Source organism: Lemur catta, chromosome 11 (assembly GCF_020740605.2).
Source record: "Lemur catta isolate mLemCat1 chromosome 11, mLemCat1.pri, whole genome shotgun sequence".
Classification (NCBI taxonomy): domain Eukaryota; kingdom Metazoa; phylum Chordata; class Mammalia; order Primates; family Lemuridae; genus Lemur; species Lemur catta.
The window spans coordinates 46546680-46570034 of NC_059138.1; the positions used below are offsets into that span (position 1 = coordinate 46546680).

General features: G+C 32.4%; 1 protein-coding gene across 1 annotated transcript in view; it reads right to left on the bottom strand.

Moving 5' to 3' along the window:
* SEMA3A (semaphorin 3A) overlaps positions 1 to 9741 on the bottom strand; it is a 203286-nt gene extending 193545 nt beyond the window's left edge. The window contains exon 1 of the mRNA XM_045564699.1: positions 9227 to 9741. Coding sequence (XP_045420655.1) covers positions 9227 to 9338 — 112 coding nt within the window. The 5' untranslated portion in view covers positions 9339 to 9741. The remainder of the gene's footprint in view (positions 1 to 9226) is intronic.
* Positions 9742 to 23355: the final 13614 nt, after the last annotated feature.

Below are 23355 nucleotides of genomic sequence, written 5' to 3' on the forward strand. Positions count from 1 at the left end.
GTAATATTAGTTAGGAAAATAACAGCATTTGTATTAGAGTATTATGGATGCACACACACACACACACATATATACTAATTATAAACACAGGGACTTACGTATTTCTTTATCTATATACAATTCTGCAAGCACAAGGAACTATACTATTATAACCAAAATTCCAGAAGTGAATTTTTAAAATTTGCATTGCAAAATACCATGAACCTACAACTTTGTCTACTATATTATGAAATGTTCCCAGATCTCATTAGTGTTTGTTCTGAAACTAATTTTTAAGTGATCCAGAGAAACATCCTGAACAAAATCAATGTGCTAAGTGGATTAAAATATATGTAATAAGTGACTTTACATTTAAAGATATGTGGGATGTGACAGAAATACAGTTAAAGGAGTGTTTTATAATAATACCTATGATATAGATGCCATAAGTATCTCCATATGAAAAGCAAAGATGTTTGTAAAATAGAAACTGCTCTTTTCATGACTTATTGGTGAATTAAAGAAATAATAAGTAAAGCAGAAAAAATAAGAGTCAACTAGAAAAACACGAAGAAACAAACATTGTAAATCAGCATATTTTATAATCTCAAAAAACTATAACAATAGTGCTTCATACATTGGATAACCAAACTCAGCTCACCTTTCTTTTTTCCTTTGGTTAGAAAGAAGCCTGTTCATATATTTTACAGATAAATTCTAAAGAATAGATAGATAAGCTCAAATAACTCTGTGACCACCGTGGACAGTTTTTATGTGCCACTTGTCCCTCCTGATGTCATTTTTAATCATACCTAGGCAACTGCATGTTAACTCAATGAAATTCCTAGCCTGCTATGCTGCAGCTTAAGTTATATAAATTACTTAAAATATATTGCTGCTTTTCTAAAAAGAAAAATCACAAAAAAACAATTTTTGATAGCAGTGGTTACCACTCCTCTCTACTTTTACCTTCTCACATTTTTCTTGTCATTCAAGGCTCATTTCCTTGTGCTCTATTTTAAAAAGCCCCCTAAAGTCTTTAGGTAGATGTGATATCACCTTCCTCAGAAGTCCTACTATATTTTCCTTTTTTTAATCCAAAAATCTATTCATTCATGAAGAAATCTGACAGACGACTTATGTGGCTTTATGTCTATGTCTTATATATAGAATGCAAGTAGGAGATACTTAATAATGATAATAACTAATATTTGTAAATAAAGTTTGCAAAACTGATGAAAATGTAGCCTCTATTACACTAATTCTTAAAGAATGATAACAGAGTTTATTCTCTTGAAATTTCAAATTTGAAGATAAAACTTAAAATTTCTGACCCACATTATGAAGATTCATAAGTAATTGTATAGCTTGGATTTGACTTCAAGTGTAAATTACTTTGTTTTTAGCTTTGCCCAAATATATTTCTTAAAGATTGGGACTAAGTATTAATGATATTTTAATACCACTTAATAGATAGGATCTGTATGTAACAGTTCTGTTGGTACTTGTCCTATTGTCCTTTCCTAATGATATTTCTACCTTGTCACAAGAATAGCATATGTATATTTTAAGAAATTTTCATTAAACATTATAAATTCATTTTATTCTAAATACCAATCTATAGACCTATACATAAGTTGCCCAAGGAAATTAGCCTTATCTTTCCACACTCTATCAATGATATGAGCTCAGGGCTTAAACAAATAACTCAATATATATTTTGTATATTTGCACTTCAACACAGATTCCTGTGGTATTTCCTATCGCATTTACTCTCTTGAGCAAGTGGAGGGAGGGAGCCTGAGCTGAGGATGGAAGTGGGTGGTGCTCCCAGGCTGCAGAAAACAAGGTCAAGGGGAGGAAGAGATTGACTTGGAGATGAAGTGCAAGGGGCAACGAGCAACTGTTGCTCTTGATAAGTGCAAGAAAGGAAGCAAGAAAGGCTCTGAAATGCTAAATCTCAGCAAGGTTTTCAAGAGCAAAACGAGGATTCTCCAAAAAATGTAGACAATGAAAAACCGTCAGTTTATTCAACAATTATACTTTCAACTTCTACTCAAATGTTCAAACACAATGAGACTGAAGATGAGACATGTTCCTTTATCTTCAGCCACTACTTTGTTTTAGCGTAATCTCACTTTCTTTCCTGGCTGTGTGTACTATGACATAATAAGAGAATAAGGAAAATCAGGGTATTCGTCTAAAGGAATGAAACAGTTTCTCAGTCTGGTTTATAGAATCTTCCAACATGTATATATTGTATATTTTCCATCTTTTACCTGCAGGCAAATAAACATGACCTGGATACTTTCTGATTCAGACCCGCAATAGGCTTGGTTCAGAAGGAGATGTTGCCTGTGGAGACAGCACTGCCTCACACCCTCTGTGCTCTCCTAAGTGCCTCCACTGATACCCTCCTACCCCGGCATCTAGCACTGCACTGACTATCTCTACAATATTATAACATACACTTTACTTATAACAAATTGATTTATTATAAATTTGCATTCTTTTTGTATCTGAAAGGAATTTTGTTTCATTAACAGGTATACTTTTGATTTAAAAACAAGGTGTGCCAAATAAAGCACGGCATCATTCAAAAGTGAGTGACTCTGTGCTAGTCATTGACAATATAAAGATGAAAATATTATGTATCCAGTCTTGAGAACCTTATAATCTGGCACAACAATGATGATTCACACAAGTAGTTTCACAGACTGAAGAAGTTATTTGACGTATTCAATAGAACTAAGCTTTTACTGATGAAGACTCAAGTGGGTGATGTGATATTTTATCTAAAGATATGCTTATGATTGCAGTAGTACTTTAAAAGTTACTGTAAGATTTGGTCAACATTGATAGTTTCCCACGCCATATCTGTCCTAGCAAGGGAAACTCAGAAAGGCAGGTTTAATGACTCATTCAGGAGATGACAAGACTCTTTAAATTTGCGGTCCCTTTACGTTTTACCCTCAGCTTGTAAAAAATAGTAAGACCAAATTATTCTCCATATTTATCAACAAAATTTTATTTTTGCTTATCCTCTTTCCCTAATTCAAGTATAAATTGTGTATTTTCTTATCCTGGGTTTGACAGAGTCCAGCTTTGTTTCTGTTTGGAAATAGTGTGCGAATTCCCTATTTATACTGATGTTTATGTCTTGGCAATAGAAGGAGATAGTAGCTGGAGACATTTAGACTTATTAGTGTCGGATGGAATTTATTCATTCTTCCATATGTTTAATTATGATAACAATTTAAAACAACCTACAATTTAAAAGTAGTCATTTTTAAAAAAATACCAAATGTAATTTTTTAAACATTATTTTATCTTCTCAACTAGCTACTCTCAAATAATAAATGATTGCAATAGTGTGCCACAGGCAGGCTACCTCATTCCTGGTAAGCACACTTTAGGACATTAAATATATGCACATACACACATATATAAAATGTTATATATTATAATGTGTAATGTTTAATATCTAGGAACATGAAAATGTCCTTCCATCATTCTAATGATTGGTATCATTATTTCACTCATTATTTTGTTTTATACTTTATAGATCAGCCTCACATATAAAGTATCATTTAAGTTAAAGCATATTTCTTTAGTTCTTTACTTACAATCATTTACTTTTTCAGGGTCAATATGTATAAATAGATGCATGCAAAGAGCACATAAATATCTTCAGCAAATTCCATTTTAACTAATGCTTCTGTTTGGTGCATGTAACATCTCATGACTCTTATGCCAGTTTTTCCCAGCTTGGCCTCCACACTCTTTCCTGTGTGTATTTATCCTAGCAGCCTGTCCATTTGTAAACTAATGAAAGAGCTGTCACAAATTGCTAGTGCCACCTATTAGTGGAAGCGTAGAACTGCAAATCATGATAATTCCTTTTAATAGCATCTTAGAAGTCATGAGGGCTAAAAGCCATCCCAGGATTCACACTTGTTCTAATTTATGTTTACAACTGCTAGTTTTGTTTAAAATAAGCCCTAACTCCATACATTAAATTTAGTTCAATATTGTCTTGAGTTTTGGTTATTTTACTTACAATGTTGCATCCATGGATCATTTTATTATAGATTTTTAAATAAAGCTTTGATAAAAGCAATGCATTATCTAATTAATATGTAACTCTCTACTACGTAATATCATGACTTGATAAATAAAACTTGTTAGATAATGATCAATTCAAAATTTAGTTTAATATTGATCATTTTGGAAGATTTTATAAAAATTCAAGTATAAGTTTTATTTAGGATGGTCCTGACTTTAGATTTAAAAATTCTTCAAAAGTTGTGAAGGTGTGGTATTTTGACCTTTGAAGCTATGATGCATAGGTATGTCATTGAAGTTTAAAAGAGAAAAATTGGGATGAAGCTAAAATACATGATTTCTTATAGACAACTTACAAAGTTCATAACTTTAAAATACAAGCTTCTTAAAGCACACACCTGAAAACATGACACAAAATTTAATCCACAATATAATTATATATCCACACTAAGCATAATATCTTCTGCAACCAACAGTTTAACATTTATTTTTGCTACAAGGAACATATATAATTGTATTTATTCTAATTAAATTTATTCCTGAAAGATCCTCCAATTACATTAAATCTTGAGCATAAAATTTAAATATAATTGACCCAAATTTGCAATGTATTTGTTAATTGTGTTATTTGATTTATGCGTGATAATTAAAAGTCAGAAAACAGAGAAATTAGATATCACAGATCTCTATAGCTACTTGGCTAAATATGTAGGTATTTCATGTCATTGACAGTAATAGAGTCTTAGAAATAATTCATAAGAAGAGAAAAAAATACAAAAGTTAGAATAGAAAACATCTATTCTGTATTCAGATTTATTCAAGTTAGTAATGACTGAATGTCATTTTTAAAAGTTGACGGGTTAGAGGCTTACATGAAATTGTTGTGTGGTCTCAGCTTTTGGCAACTTTAAGCAAAGAAGCCACAAACTGGAGATTTTCTCCAGCCCTCATTTGTTATGACCAGCATTGAATCACAAGATGTGTGACTGAGGATTTTGTTTTATTTTATGTTCATTTTCTATTATTTTGCAAGGGCATACTTGTGGAATAGATGAATTAAAAGTTCTAGATTTCAGTGGATTTAAATTCAAGATTTCAGATTCAAAATATGATTTGTAAAGTTAATAGCATTTGAGAAGAAAAGGTCACATTAAATAAGAATCAACAAGTCAGTGACCCGGTGCCCAATATGCAGTGACTATCTGAGAAAAGGCATTGCAAAGAATAGATACATTCTTTACTCTGTGCATATCTATGTGTGTGCACACGTGTGTGCACTGGCACTTGTGTGTCCTCCCCACCCCCATTTTTCCTAGAAACATTCCATTTTAGATGTGAGGAAATTTTTAGTATAAGACTAAGTCTATCCTATGCTATTATGTGAATACTTAAGATACCTCTAAAAACTTTCCAGGGCGCTCAAAAGATCACTCTCACTCTATTTTATATATATATATATATGTATATGTATAAAATTTAAAATATGAATATCCTTTTAAACTAGTAACAATTTTATTTGTGAAGAATTTTATTATTAAAACCTGTGGATTGATGCGAATACTTAATTATAAAATGAAGTTATGTTATTTTATATATTCAACTACATGTATGTGTTTACATATTTGTACATATATATGTGTGTGTACACACAAACACTGCTTCAATAAAAGAAAATCTCTGAATGAAGTCAAAAAGTTTGATTAGAAAAATCATCATTCATATTAATTAGTTTTGGAAGCAATCACAAATTATTGAACAAAAGGTAAAGAAAACTTTTGCAAATTTTACTTCAGAATCTTTAAATAAAATTATCTTCTAGTATCAGAAAAATATGATGATTTTGATTTAACTGATAATCTCATTCTTACAATAATTAAACAACTTGACTTTGGGGGAAAAAAACTTTAGAACATATAAAAGGAAAGCCTTTAATATGCCTGCCATTTATTTAAGTGCCCTTTACTAAGTCCTCTCTATCAAGGTAAGGTTAAAATCATTGATTTAACCTTTAGGTTCACAGGATCATCATCACATTGAGACTTACATGTGCCTTTGATTTCTACTAAAACTGAAGCACACAATGTCCTGGAAAAGCCCATTATATTGAATGATGGAATATTTGTCATTTATTTAAAACCCAAAGCCCAATCTATTTTCTTGTGATTCCCGTAGTTTTCTGAAGACTTCATTGTACCACATATCCCAAATGGAATGTAACGTTTTCTAGTAATTCATGAGAAAAGTGAAATTTGACTAGCTTTGTAGAAGAAATAAACAGTTATACACCATTTTGAAAAGAAACATTTTAACATTTAACTCTATTACATATATTTAAAGAGGACAAAAGTATCTCTGAGTGAATGTTTCTTAAGGATAGTTTCTATGTGACTGCTGAGATTTACAGAGTTCTCACATTTTCTTCCCCCATAAGGATTCTAAATCAGACTGGTTTAGAGGAAAAGCCAGCATACCCCCATTTTTCTAATATTATCACTTCTCCAGATGGTCCTGAACACATCTATTCAATTCCTTTTTCCTAGAAAGTAAAGAGGTATCTTATTAGGTATGTATGTATATCCACTACAAAGGCTACCTTTTTGTCTTTACTTATTTTTCTTTCTAATTTAACATATCAAATCTCTTTCATCTCCTCCTAGGCAAGACGACAAGTAGAAACTAAGCACAGTGATTGCCTGAAACTTCATCTTGGCAACCTTAGCAATGAGAGAGTTAATGGTGGATCTTTGAAAACAAGTGACCATGGGAAATTAAGGTTGGCAGGGATTTAACTCTTCATGAATCATGCTAGAATATTTTTAAGGGTAATACAGTGGATGTTTTAACTGTGTTTGACATCTAATTAGGGAGGAACAAGAAGTAGCTAAAAAGAAGAAGAAAACCTCTATTATACTTTAGAAACAAAGTACTGACAATTGGCTACCAGGTGCTTTCTTTGGCAAAACAAGTATACATATAAAGACAAAAAGGTAATGACAGACCAATAAAATGACAGAAAATAATTGACTGGGTCATTCCTTTTATGCTTCTTGCTGTTGTTTATTTCACAATATATTTTACCAAATTGCTAAGTTCCAGTTAATCAATAGAATTATTATGTAGCTATAGGTCAATTTTTGATTTAAATGAAAGCAAAATAATTCTAATGGATGCCACTGCTATGAAAGGTATGTAAAGACAGTGTCAAAGACACACATCTTGTCAATATATAAGCTTGTTTCATTAGAAAAGTTTAAAGCATGTGTGCACAACAAAGGGATATTCCAATTAAATGCTATATTTTTAACATATAGAAAGGACAAGTGCCTTCTCTATAATAGAGAGTTCATTACTATGGAATGAAATTCTTGCAAAATAAACATAATTCTTTACTTTTATTTTATTTTATAATTTATTTAGCACAGATATACTCAAATGTATTCAAACCTAGTAGATTTTAAAAATTTATTTCATGATTTTAAATTTGTTAATCTAAAATTATAGCCAATCACCACTCACATCTTTCAGAACTAAAGTTGTAAGTCAAACTTACTCATAAGGAACAAAACTTGGATACAGAGGACCATCAACCTAAGAATTATTTGATGACACCTTCCCAAGGAATGAAAATAGAAAGCAAAACTGATGAAAACACAGATGCCATAATATCATATACTATGGAAATAATTTTTAAAGATAGTTACTAAATAGAAACATAATAGAGATTTAATTAAATATTTAATTGATGCTGTATGATATTTTAAAACTTGAAAAATAAGTACAATTGTAATTTTGCTTGTTTATTCTTAAAATCTATTTCCAATTTGATAACCAAGAAAATATTATACTAAAAGATGAATATATTTTCCAATCAATGTATTTTATCTAAAGAGTATTAAATCCAAATAAACACATTTTATAGGTGTTTAATTTTCTAATCCAAAGTGTGAAAATTACATCTTTCTTCCTTATTTGAGATCCTCATTCACACCAGAGCACTCAGAAAGAGATGTTCCCCATCATGTGAAAATTAAAGTATATGTTTTCTGGCATAATAACAATGTACAGCAGACAGATATCTCTACAGATAGATTCAATAATTTTCTTTTTCCTTATAAACTAAAATATAAGCACAGAGCTTCTCACTGCCCCACCCCCAATTCTGGAAATCTGAGAATCATAAGAAATCAACACCTTAGGGAGTAAAACTACTTGAGTTAGAACAGTTTAATCTTCAACTCCATTTAAATAATACCTGAGTCATACAAATATTTTCAGCCACTACAGTTATATATATCATTTTGGAATCTATTTTAGGATTACTTTATACATCTATCTATAAAATCTATCTAAACACATGTAGAACAAATATTGTCTTAAAAATTCTCATTAAAAAACAAGCACATACATTAAACTGTAACCAAATAAAGTACCATTTGATAAAGCTGCTTTTATTCTTCTCTTTAATGTATACTTTTTAAAAAAGAAGTTCACTCAACTATCTATGCAACTAGAGAATAATGTCTATTCAATTCTCACTGAAGTACATATGGAATTAAATAACATTATATTTCAAAGACTTTAGCTTTATACCAATTAGCCAAATACACAGCCCTTTGTACAGTCATAACACACTGGAAAACTAGTCTGTTCTATCCAGTTTATATTCTCTTGGCAAACCATGATCTACTGCTTATGTTAAGCATCTGATTGTCAGATTTGAACAAACTGAATATTCATGATGACTATTAACCATTTAGTGTCTAAAATTAAGAAAATGCAATTCATCCTAACAATTATTATAGGTGAGACATGCACATCTACAAAGAGACAATTTTGCATTAGTATTTTTTAGAAAATATTTTCATAGAAGTAAAGTCAGAAAAATCAACAAAACATAGATAGGATCATAAGATATAAGGATCGGCATGTACCGGGCATGCAGCTCTTGTCTGCAAATGTGATTAAATGTTCTTTGTTTGCATTTAAATTGTCATATATCAATCAGAAGACATGCTCTTTTTTTTAAAAAAAGGGTTTAAATCATCTCAGCAAAATACAAATAATCACATAGGTTTTCCAGATTAAACTAAAGGTTTGATGGTTTGGGTTGAAAAGGAGTTCAAGGAATGAAAGGGGGGGTGGATTACAAAGCTAGCCAAATAAAAGAAAAATAAAGATTTACCTTTGTAGGATAATTTCAGCCTTGGCACATTGTTCTTTCCATTTTGATAGTTTGCTCTTGCTGTAAGTAATACTCCCCAGAAAAGACAGACAATCCTAGTCAACCAGCCCATGCTGCAGACGCCGTGGGTCCCTTTGCTGCTGTAGTCTTCCTTCCTGTATTGTGCCGCCAGAGAAGTTCAAACAATCTGGAAACTGGAGGTAACAGGTGATTTAGGTCAGTTTCATTCATAAATGCAGACAATCAAGACCTCATGGCAACACTAACACCTCTTCTTCTGTAACAGTCACTGAAGCACAGAAACTTCAAACCCTCAAAAAAGAAAAAAAAAAAATCCGAGCCAGGCACCGGATAATGAGGTACAACTGTTGTGTGGAAAGAAAAAAAAAAAAAAATTAACAAGGGCTGCTGCAGTGGTGCTTAAGAAGCAGTTCCTTTTATCTAAGCTCCTCTGATAGCCGGTGGCAGACTCTAATCCCGCTCCCTGCTTCATTCGGCTCCGGGGAAGCAGAATGAAAGGGAAACAGAGAATGAGAGAGAGAGAGGGAGGGAGAGGGAGAGGGGAGAGAGAGAGAGAGAGAGAGAGAGAGAGAGAGAGAGAGAGAGAGAGAGAGAGAGAGGAACCGTGAGCAGCGCGGACTTTTCCTGTACACATGTAGGGAGAGATGACACAAGATCCCACAGACAGGTTTTCCCAACACTCACTAGACTGGCTGACAATGGGAGAACAGGCGAGCTCAACCCACTCCCCTTCCCTCCTGTCACACAACACATGCAAAAACCATCTCGTAGAGATTAGAGCCGGGAGCAGAACCCTCCAGCGTGCCTGTGAAAGGCATGTAGCTATAAATTTACTTCCCAAGGCAAGCGTTGTTTTATAGCCATTTTTGGGTGCAATTTTGATTTAAAAAATCTGAATTCTGCTACCTACAAAATTTACAATTCACGCTCATTATACAATCTTGCTGAACTTGTGTATTATGTGTGTGTAAGCATGTGTGTGTGTGTATATATATATATCTCCTCATCAATATAACTTTAACCTCTGAAGGTTTTAAAGCCTTGTTAGAGATCATTCCCTCCTTCTAACAAACCCTCTAGGCTCAACCACCCCCTTCCCCCGCCCTACTGCAATTTCAGCGCAGAAATTCCTAGTAAAGCCCATTTCAACAATCAGTTCAAGACAAATATAGGTCCTCTGAGAATTATAAATTACAACAGGGGATTCTCAAAAGGATACTCAGAATTTAAAAACATCTATGGTTTTCCAGCTTCTGGAATGCTCTGGCTAACATTTTTAATGCATCACATCTCATTAATTAAAGCCACTTCCCTAGTTTTGGTTTAAAGGGCAGAAGAAGATGACAAAGTTCACAAAAGTCCCTGCTGAGTGTCAAGGACCAACATAAAAAGAACATCTCTGTGTCTTCCTGAGCTGGTGAAGGGTCACTAAATTTTCTGTGGGACACACACGCATGTATTCGGGCAGTCATACAAATACCATAAGTTCTCTCAGAAAGAGTCATGTTGTCTGTCATCTCTAAAATTTTCTCTCCTATTCTTCTTTCAGTTTTCCCCAAAACTGATATTCTTGTAAGAATTTTTGAGAGAGTTGTATAAAAGTTGACAGGACAGAACTTTCCTTTCTTTCCTCCTCAACTCTTTCTGCCCTACCCCTCCTACCACTGCTCCCCACCCCCCACAGGCATACAGCACTTAAAACACAGAAAAAAGAGCTCAACTTCAATAATATGGAAACTTCTGGGCTGAAAGGAGAGGGTAAGTCTCACAATTAAAAACATAAACACAGAAAGTGGCTTGGTATTCTTACAAAAAATGATCTAAGCATTGTCACTACCGCTTTCATTACTTAATGTCTACAGACCAATAGAGAAAGAGCAGTTTCTCTCTCTCTCTCTCTCTCTCTCTCTCTCTCTCTCTCTCTCTCTCTGCCTGTAGGTGGAGGATGAAGAGGATTTAAAGAGAGAGAGAATGGGGGAAGGGGAGGAGGGTGTCTACCTACTTCACTAAATTGATTCATCAAACAGATCTTATTGTATTTGTCAGTTACTGCAAGCCTATTGATCAGCCAGTATTGTTAAGAAAATAAAATCCAAAAATAATGTTGATTTTACTGATCCCCACACTTGTTATCCTGAGGACTTTTCATGCTCTAGGCAATGGATTAAGGCTACAAATGACAAGAGGCTTGTCTGTCTTCCATGGATTACTCTCTATAGACATTCATTCTGCACAGGAATTCATGTCACTTTGGGCTTATTTAAAGCAATGGACTAATGAATTATCTTATTGAAATAGCACATAAACTAAGTTTAAATACTTTAGATAGTTTCACTATTTTCATTAATATGTATTTTAAATGTCTTAAAATTGACTTTTTTTCACCCTAGTTCTTGTTACCTAGAATAGGAGAACAAGTTTATTTTTGTCAAAACTAAACAGGATAAGCAAATTTAGAAGTGTATCCATTTCACCTGTGTAATGTCTAATCCTGAAACATTTTGATGTGTTCCAGGAAAAATAAAAGGCTGTAAGTAAATTCAGATAAGAAAAAGGGTCAAAATTGACTCCATGGGGAAGAAAGACATTCAATCTGGATTTTGAACCACAAAATCAGGATAAAGTTATTTCATTTTATAAAACAAATAATTTAAATTAATGTTGATGCATGGAATTTGGTAGCACAGATGCCCCCACATATACACAATTTTTTAAAAAAACTTTGCTATATTTATTTATATTTGATATTTTTCTTACTCTCCAAATTATTTATGATCTTTGTATTTTTCAGATGTTTGAAAGTTTAATAGATTTACATTAACATTTGCTTTTCTGAAGATTTTTTATTTAAAAAAAGTAAAAATACAAAATTCTTAAGACAATCTAACTGTCCTAGACTGATTAAATTATAAAATAGTAGAAAAATCTAGCCACACGTAGATATTTTAACTGTGATTTAAAGAAAAATAAAGAAAAAAAAGAAAGTACATGCCTGAAAAATACTTTTAAAAGGATTAAAATCTTATATTTCTATTGCTTTCTCATTTGACTTTGGTCAGGGTTTAATAAAGTTGTTATCAACATTTTTTAATATCCCCAAACACCTGAGAGGTAACCAAGGTTAAGCCTATTTCTCAACTAAAGTAGAAGCAAGGTAGGGGTGGATATGGGTGGGTGTTTATCAGAATCTCTCAGAATCTGACTGCATGCGTGAAATGTGAATTTTGATCCACTCCTACAAAGATTACTCCTTACTCTGAGAAATCTGTGGCCCAAGGCCTGAAATGAGAAAGCCTGCATTTGCCACCATAACCACTGATTTTACTGCATCATTCATTTACTACCTATTAAATGTTAGAAATATTATACTAACCTTTGAACTTTGAATTTTATTTAAGGTGTAAGTGAAATATTCTTACTTGTTTCATCCTCAAAGCGGTCTATTTTCAATTATTCTCTAACCCACAGGCAACATCATGTACTATAATTAACTCTATTTGTAACTGAGTTCCTAATATGTTCTTACATTTCAAGTTTTCAAATGTGATTAACTCTTGCCACAGAGTCAAATTTGAGCAGGTATCTAATATGGTGATCATGCTATTGTATACGTTTCTGTCAAATAAATCAGTAGTTTTTAACCTCACCCCATTCCATATTAAGATGGATAACTAAGATTTTTTAGAGTGGCAACTTTCTGGGTGACATGCTTGATTTTCTGGAGAAACAACACTTCCCACTTCACGACAGGTTAGTTAACTTTCGTTTTTCAATAATGATCTGTATAGCCATACATGATACATATTACATTATTTTCCATGCAAATGTATTTTTGATCTTTTCATGTATTGGATGAAACCAATGCATACATTTTTTAAATGTTCACTTTTTTGTGCTTTGTTATTATAAAACAAATTGAAATGACAATAAATTGTAATTTAAGAGTAGAAATTGTTTTTTAATTCGTGAGATAGTATTCTAAGTATTTTCCTAGGTTATAAATACCCCAAATCTTTCTGTGAGTAGAAGGTAAAAAAAAAACATTTGCTGTATTTGTGCATAAAAAATACAAAAAGAAAGTATATTTTAGATGTATTTCAAAGATTTAGTGGATAAAATATACCTGAAGTTGTGGAGCATTTGATTAAACAAGCTTATCTCTCCCTGCAATTTCCCTCCACCACCACTTTATTGTGATTAGACAGATGAACTCCCCAAAAGTGTGTGCCACCCTCAGAAATAGATAACTTCTTTACAGGAAATTACTGAGTTGGGAATTTCAAAATGAGTTGGTTAACCAGTTCTTCTAAGAAACACCACCAAGAAGGAAACCAATAATAAAAACAAATTTCAGTACTTTTCCCAAGGTGTTTTTCAATTGAGTCATGTAAAAAACATATATAATTTTTCACCCAACATCTGTTATTTTTTTTCTTTAAGGGGTGCTTCATTAGTATTTGAAAAAGGCATATGATCAACAAAATTACAGCAAATGTCATAGTGGAACATTTGCCCTTGCTCTGACTTCTCATGTTGGAAATTCATTTTTAATGAGGATTTTCGAGTACAGGAAATTTGAACCTTCTTTTTTTCTAAAAAAGAATTGTGTGGGTGAAAAAATTCTTTAGAAGACCAGAAGACATCCTATTAATTGGGAAAACTAAATAGTTGATGTATTATTCATTCTAGCCAAAAATGATAGTGATTTAAGAACCACTGCATTTGTCCCTGGGAACTGGGGGTGGGAGGTTAAAAGCAATGTTGAAGAAATTAAGTTAAACTTTTCATAATCTGACCCTTATGAATGCTTTTAGTGTAAGCAACATGTGAAATTACAGTTGAGAGAAGGAATTGATAAAATGCAAGGAGAATTCAATCTCTAGGGAAGCATTAACTCCTCCCTTTCCCTTCAACTCCCCCCCCACCTCCTATGAATAGTGATTTCAGTAAAGCAAGCTCCTCCCCCTCTGGACTGAATTTGTAACAGTTTGGGGGAAAAAAGAATTTTGTGTTTTCCTGTTTTCTTTTGTGATATTAATGTTCATGATATTTTAAGGTAAAGAGAGACTTGGAAGATAAAAATACTCCTTGTTTTTCAAATGAATAAAAGTGATAAGTATTAAATCAAAACAGAAGGAGACCAGAAACTGGACAAATAGTCACTTTAATTGCGGCTGTAGATTTTAAGAGAAACCTAGACAATTAAGGCTATCAGAAATGACAGGGAAAGCCTTTTAGTGGTGAACTTCTCTTTCCAGGAGCGTTTGAGTAGGGGAGCCAGTAGGTGAATTTTTTTAGGTTAGTAAGTTTGAGTGGGGGATGGAAGAGAGTGACAAGAGAAGGAAGGGATGCATAAAATTTCATAAGTTCTGGTTAGTATCTAAGTTGCCAAAAGTGGCTAGAATTCAGTTATAGGAACATCATTTATCATTTCTATGGTCTCTCTTTTCTTTTGTCTCCTTAAAGCCATCATCTTTTTCAACATTCCAGAATGTTTTAAAGATGACATTTTCTCTCTGCCATTTCTATCTGTGTAAGGAGCTTGTCATCGCTATGCTTCTTTATTAGATTATCTGATGAATGAATGCAGTGTTCGTGAATATCGATACATTAAAAAACAATAAAACACTGAAAATACCTGGTTTTCTTTAAGTAAGTGTCTCCACCTCAACTCAAATGGAACAAGAAAGTTTTCAAGTGAGACAAAAATCCCATTGTTAATACTGATCAGCACAGGCTAGGCAGTGAGGAGGAAAAAATGAGGCATCTGTGGAATACAAATGAAATGAGCAGGTTGGCTGTTGAGTGTTTCAGGACGTGAAGTTATTAGTTATTTGCTTTCAGTAAAAGCATACCACACACCTTTTCATCGGGTAAATAAATAAGCAGATCTGCGCTAAATAAATAAAGTGAAGAGACTAGGGGATATTGTTTAAAGGATTGCTTTACATCTGACTCAGGCATAGCAGATGCATAGTTTCCCTTTGTTATCCACTGAAAGAGAATGTTGCACCTCAGATGTAAGTTCATTACCATCTCTATATTCTAGAAAGAGGCCTTTTTTGTTTTAAATGTGTTTAAAGAGTTTGAAACTGATAAGGATAGGGAACAGAAACGCTGAAACCTAGAATTAAAGCTCCTTTAAAGGGTTTATTATAATGGCAAAACCAACTGTTTGGTGGACTGTGATTCAAAAACCACAGTGCATTCTGCTTTTCAAGGGCACAAATTTCTTTAAATTGCAAGAATTAGAAAGAAAAAGACTTCAATTATTCTTTCCTATTCCATATTGTCTCAAGTGCAAAACATCATTTGATCTAGTCTATACCTACTCCCATTTTTTTCTTTTGTGATGTGGGGATAGAATTATATAACAGGTTTCATTTCACAGTCTTAGCTGCAAAGCAACTGTCACCTTATGGAAGAGATTAGAAAATGCCTTGCTTATTAGTTAACAATTTTATTATTATTATTATTAACAATGATTTGTGAAAAAAATCAATGTTCCATTTTTCCTTGGAGCATATCCATAGAATTAGTTTTTTTGAAAATCAATCAACATAAATTCATTTTCTTTTCTCTGTTGTATCAATGAGAAGATAAATAGCATCCAATATCTACAACTTTGAATCTTCTCAAATTACAGATCCAAGTTGAAAAGGTTTGACTTGAAGGCTTAAATGACAATGTGATTATTCCCTTGGTTGTTTTTTTATACAGTTGATACATGGCTTTGGTAACTTAAAGCACTTGAAAGACCCCCAAATATCTAATTGAATTTTATAATCCTCTTTTTGAGACAAAAATATTGTCTGCCTTATCCAATTGTGCTCTCATACAGTTTTTAACTTGATTATCTCAACTAAAGCTTCATAAGTAACTATCATAATATGCTGATTATGCATGAGGAAAGAAAACTCGTTTTTTTTTGACTTACGATTTTAACAATGAGTGTATTTCTCATTGCGTAACTTTGTAGAAATGGCATTTGATATTTTTTATAGAACTGTACAACACAGTGACTATAGTTAACAACACACTGTACCTTTGGAAAATGCTAAGAGAATGGATGTTAAGTATTCTCACTACAAAATTGATAACTATTTGAGGTAATCCATGTCTTAATTAGCTAGATTTACTTATTCCACAATGTATAGATAATCCAAAACAGTACGTTGTACATGGCAAATACATCTAATTTTATTATCAATTTAAAAAATAAACAAAAATAATGATAATCAGATATGTTGGTGTCCTCATTTGACTTATTAAATAATCATTGCACGTTTAATGCTGCTGTGAAACCTATTTCAGTTCTGTTAAGCCAAAATGACAGAGAAACAAGAAAACTAAAATTGAATGACTCAAGCTAAATGTGGTCATCTGTTTCTTGGGCTGTCAATGTGAGTTTGTAGGTACTTGCCATAGTATGCAATCCAGCATACCTGATTTGCTTTCAGAGACACAATTTTAAAGTATCCGCTTTCTCTACTCTCAAAACCAATACCATTTGAAAACATTTTACTTATCACATTTCTTGTACTGTTTCTTTTTTATATACCCATTCATGCAACAAAATTTTGAGATTTTCCTAGGTGTAGTCAATTACAAGTTTTTTGAGAATAATGATATATATTCCCAGTAACAAGTGTCCTAATTCCAATTTATCTTTTCCCCCCACCACAAGTCATTTAAAACATCTATAAATCTTTCTGTATCTATTTTGGCATAGTGTGCTTATTTTTTTTTTTTACCTCTCTACTGCTATATTCTTTTCATTAATTCCTGTATCTTTTTTTCATTCCCTCTAGTAATATATTCTCTATTATTGTAGAAGACTGTTGCTGATGACAGATTGTCTACATATTTTGTTGAATACTCATGATTACTGGCTATTGTATTCCCCTAAAGCTAACCTGCCTATATTTTGCATTAGGGACTCAGGATATGAGATTGTTTTATATTTTTTAAAAAGCCATCATATTTTCTAAGTATCCTGGGAGTTCCCTCTTCCCATGTTTCTACAGTGCTGGGTGCATTTATCCATTACAGTTCTTCTTACTTTATATCATAACAAATTTCCTTAGTAGGCTCTAATCTCAAAGAGAACAGAAACTATTTTTTCTCATCATTTTATTTTCAGTGCTCAGCATAGCATCTGGCACAGAGTAAAGCTTAACCTATTAATTAATGGATAAATTAATTAATTAGCAAGTCAGGGGAAATATATGTTAGATAGTTAAAAAATTGTGCCCTAGAAATCTCACAATTTTAATAGTTTGTTAGAAATTATATCTTTGCAAATAAAATTCCACTAGTTGTTTATGCTCTTATATTAAGCATGTAATGGAGTGTAGACCATAACATTAGAAAGAGTTCTAATTTGTTCCTATAAAATGCTGCTAATATAACCATATTATATATAGTCCATAAAACAAGATGTTTGGTCACTCCTTCAAAACATAGTTTCATCATTTTGTTATTATTATTCTTTTTATAGAATTATATATTTCTTTTGAAAGTTAAGACTCTTCAAATTTACTGTAGCCTGTGAACTATCACAGTGTGTTGCTAAAATCAGTGTTAATCAAAATTGTATTCTACAATGTTTCTATATGTGTAGTGCTTCTGAAGGATAAAAAGATCTATTTTTATTAATTTAAAAATTAAGAATAGAGGTTATAAAACTCCCAGAAATGAAGGGAACCACAAATTGTGAAAATATATGTATTATATGAGACAGCATACCTGGCTTGAAGTCACAAGATCACAGTTTGTAAAAATGTATTATCATTTTAAGTTTCTTTGTCTAGAAATGCAGGTGATCATCATCCCCTTCTTTCATCATGGCTGTCAAATTGGATATATTTGTCATTGCCAACTATGAGGGTATCCAAGTAGCCATACTGTGGAGTCAGACTCTGAAGTCACAGAGTTGGGTTAAGCCTCTGGGCATCAGTGTGGGGGATGGAGGTCTCATGTAGACATTGGGGAGGAAAGGCAATGATTCTGAAATACTATTTTGGAGAAAGAGGGGAACTTATTGAGAATCACCTGAAGTAGGCATCAAAAATATTAAATGAAAAAGACGAAAGGAAGATCTGGGCTGCTATTAATTTTATGGCTTGAAAAATTGTCCTTTAAACATTACATACTTTAAGCATTAGATTTTAAATATATCAAATTTACATATCAAGTGTAGTAGATGTGACTATGAAGAATAAGATTTTCTAAATTAAATGTGAAGAGAAGAGAGGGTATTAGTAAACAGAGAAACTATGGCTTACGCTAACAAGCATGAGGTTGCCTTCTCTAATCAGCCCTACAACTGCAGGCAGCTGCAAATTGAAGGAGAGCAGCATTTCACCACTTAACAAATTGCTGGTGACTCACTTGGCCAGATGTGGATTTGAGATCCTCCCACCTTTCATGGCTCGCACAGAAAGAAGGATATCTTTTATGGTATATCAAGCCTTAAATTATTGAAAGACTCATTACTAGTCCTAAATCTTCAACATGTGAGTGGGTTTTAATAACCTAAGTTGCAAACTTCATGAGTTAGTGAGTATTTATGTTTCAGAGCAAATTATTTTCCCAGATAAGTGTCATACTTAACTTTAGGAAGCAGAGAAGTTAAGGTCAACAGGTGAAACACCTGTACAATTATTAAGGGAATATCTCCTGCTACTATTTATATTTTAAGTCATTACATCCCGTAGGTCAATAGCTCTCTTTAGTATTTTAACTGTTCAACAAGTTTTGTTTCATGCTGTTTTCCGAACACTAGGGAATCCTGATTGGCTGGTAAATAAGTTAATTTTCCATCATAGTGCGATTTTTAGTATAATAGTTTCAACAGGAACATTCTCCTTTTACCTTTCGTGTCTTTGTTAAAATACATTGACAAAAATTGACAATGATTAAAATTATACAACTGTCTTTGAACAGTTTCTCACATCTACAAATGGATACCTACAAAATATCATTTGAATTCATAAGATGAATTCTTACAGATACTTTAATTTACACAATAATTCATGTTCATAGTTATTGTTTCATGATTATTGTCAGAAGTCCAGAAACAGTACAAAGTTAAGCATGAAAATAGGATTGCCACAATTTGAATAGAATTACAATTCATATGTATAAGTATCAGTCCATGGCAAAAATTTCTAGACTTACTGGCTATAAATAGTGAAATGTGTTCCGAGGATTCTAAGGAAAGAATCATGGTGTATAGCCTTATCCAACATTCTTAAAGTTTATTCCTGTTGTACTCCCTCAAAAATACTGTTTCAAATGTATTCAACAGCATTTTCAAATGTGAATTCAATAAATGTAGAAAGCCATTTAGTCTCTCACTAAATTGAGTCTATCAGAAAGTGGTTCAAATGACACTAATTATTTTATTGGAATAATCATGTTGTAGCTTTAAACAAACTTAAGCTTTAGTCTACTTTAAGACTGGAGTGCCAGGATGAAAATAAAGACCCTTCTGCTGAAATAGAGATGATTGAGTTACATTTAACAAGACGCAGGATGTGGCGCTTCAGCTATCTAACAGTGACGGGCTGTTTGCCACCCCAGCAGCTAGATCGGGTTTCCTTTGCCTCATACAATTTCAGAATAATTTTATAAAAATTACATGATTGACACCATGGCATTCTTCCCCTTCTGATTTATTTAAATGTTAATATCTCCATAATAAATACATACTTTAAAAGTACTAAAAAAGAAAGAAAAATAAGCCAATTTTTACTTTGGTGGATTTTTAAAAGCCCTGTTTATTGTAGAAACTAAGATGACATTTTATTTACTCTAAAAGTTGTTTTCTGATTACTGTTAGTTTTCTATTTTCTGTGTTTTCATTAAATGAATTTATAGTACTTTCTACAGTTCTTTCTCTTTCAGCTACAAAAACAAGTGATAGGATACAGTAAAAAAAGGGGTAAGATATTTTTCTATGTCTATTATAGTAAATACCCTCTTCTTTAGCTTATTCTACCTCTAATTTGATTCTCTATGTTTTTATATTCAATTCTTTACAAACTCTTGCAAAATTATTTATTCTAACTGTAGGCACTCCAGCACTCATTATGCACTATGAGTTCAAGCTCCATACATATATATCATGTTTGGGGCATGTTTATATGTACTCATTCTGTCAACAAAGTGCATATTTCATGAATATATTTGTCTTGTAGCACCACTTCTATTGGAGGACCTCTTCCAAGGCTCGTATGGATTGTTTCCTGTGAGGTTTCTAGTACAATTCCTTTTACACAATGGGGCCTTAATAAATGTAAGTGAATGACTTCCTGACTATTGTCATGGTTCCTTGGAGATGCAGGATGGGGTGGGCAGCAAGAGACAAAGTGGCTGTCAAAACTGTTATATTTGATCAACATATAACAGAATTTTTTTCAACTTTCAGAAGTTGAAAAAAATTCTGAAGGTTTTCAGAAGAACTCTACCAATTCTGTCAAAATCTGATTCAAAATTCAAATCCAGAACCCATTAAGATCAGTTTGAAAAACAAATCCCAGTATTCAAAACGCTGGTCAATGATTATTTGATTATTTTTTAAAAAGGAGTTTTTTTTTTTTTTTAAAGGCTATGTTTAAAAAAACTATATTTAACAGAATAAATTACTATGTTCTATTTTAGGATGTGTAGAAAAGTAGTTTGTAGTAGTAGGGTGATGAAATATCCTTAAATAATAGAATTTCATTAGGTATAGGTTTGACATAAATGGCTTTCATTTTGCCCAGTTTTCTGACCTATGAGCTAAAAATCAGGTGTTATAAAATTTAAGAGGTAAGTCCTCTTCCTGTGTAAGTAGGTGTGGGAAAAATGTGTCTCCCTTTTCTGAGGAGGTTGGTGGGGCTGTTGGTATGGGAGGCAGGTTTTCCTCAATTGCACTACAATAAAGTAATACTGCAATTGAGAGAATAAGGCCATATATGTAATGAGGACCTTAGAACAGTTGAGACAGTGAGGAGATTGTAGTTGAATGTTTTTCCTCCCAAGATTAAAAAGCATTTTAGTCTTTTGTATTTTATGTATATATGTATGTATATATGTACATGCATGTACATACACATTATACATATATACATAAGTACATATGCATATTTATGTATACATATATATTACATACACATATAAGTACACACTATATATACATATATGTACATATCAAATGTAATTCAAAAAATACTTATTGAACTTTTCTGCCAGGCACTGTGCTAAAATTGTAGGAATTTAAAGATAATGACATATTCCCTGCCATCAAGAATTTGCAGTTGAATTGAAGAAGCAATGTACGACTAGGCTTTTAGCAGTATACAGCAACAATATTCTACAAGCCATTTAACTAAACTTTAAAACATTGACAAAAGATAATTACTCTTGTCTCTTTTTAAGTACTTGGTTAAACTGAGATAGTTTCCAATAATGTGTTGTAAAATATTTTTCTTCTCTCTTGAATGATACAAACCCATGTGTGATTTCTGGCATCTTAAATACAAGTGGAACAGTTGGCTTTGACCCATTTCCTTATTCTGAATTACTCTCAGATTTCAGTCTTGGAAAAAGTGATAAAAGCTATTTTCAGAAATCAAACTCTTAGGATATAGAAAACTGTAGGTTTCTGATTACAGCGTTATAAATGGGTCTAGAGGTAAACACTATCACCTGAGTTTCATTATAAGCAATGGATACTATGTATATTTATTGCTCTAAAAATAATATCCACATCCATCTAAATAGTATATTATTTTGCAACTGATGGGCTAGTGGCCTATTTATACTTCGATTCAATTTTAAATATTGGGAAAACTAGTTTCTTTGTGACTAATATTTGCATTTCAAAATTTTATTTATTCTCTAAGTATTTTATTTCATGCATCCTGGAGATCAAACACCACTTCTCAGACATCCATTTTGTCATCTATACTTGCATAGAATGTGGAATGAAATTGCAAAGCAGAGAACATTCTGTAACAACTTCTTAGTGATTGTATTAATTTTATAGATGAGCCTTCTACTACTCGGTGGTTCAAGTAGGAAAGACAACAACAAAAAAAATTCTGTTATTTAACCACTTCATGTAATAGGTTGTACACTGAAAAGGCAGTACAGTGTGATGAGAGAAATTCAACCTCCTATTCCAGCTTGGGCACGTCCAATTATGTGTTATTAGATAATGAATTTTGGGGGGGCCTCAATTTCTTTCTCTATAAGTGAATTAGTTGGATTAGATAAATTCCACCTTCAATTCCTTCTAACACTGAAAATACTATATTTTGAAGTATATTTCCAAACCACAGTGTGAGATTTATCACCTAAATTATTAGCAATATTTAATGATTTTAGTTAGGAGTAAGAATTTAATGATTCATATTGCTCCATGTAAAACTATAATTTCAGTTGAGGAATACAGTGTGAAGGCTATTATATAAAACTCTATCATTCAAAATATTCAACAATATCTATGATAGCCCTAATAACAACATACCTATTTATTAAATAAAATGTTTATCATATACCTTCTACACCAGACTATGAAGTAGGAACTTAGGATAAAAGTCCATTACATGGTTCTGACATGAAAGATCATTGGTATGAATTTGGCTCAAGTTAAGGCTTCCTCAGGGTGTTTACTATTCTTACCATTTGAGGAAGAAAAGTTTTTTTTTCTTCTGAGAGGATTAATAGAGACAATAATATACATGTTCAATTTACATTCTTTTCATTTGATTACATTGAGAAATACATTTAATAGAAAGGAAGATAATATCATTGATAATTTTAATTCAACTTACTTCAATGAATATTTATCATTTTCAGACACTGGAATCATTTCTAGACACTGTACTAGCTACTGTAGGGAAGAAAAAAATAAATAAGATGTGATTCTTGCCCTTGAGGAGGTCCCAATCTTAGGGAAAGAGTGACATAAAAAGAAACTACAAATATAGCATGCTAATTGCTCAGATAACACAAATGATAGGCATTTAGCCCAACTGGGGTTTTATAGGAGGCTTCCTGTGGGAGATGGTGTCTGAGCTGTATCTTAAATGATGACTAAGAGCAGGTGAAGAAAG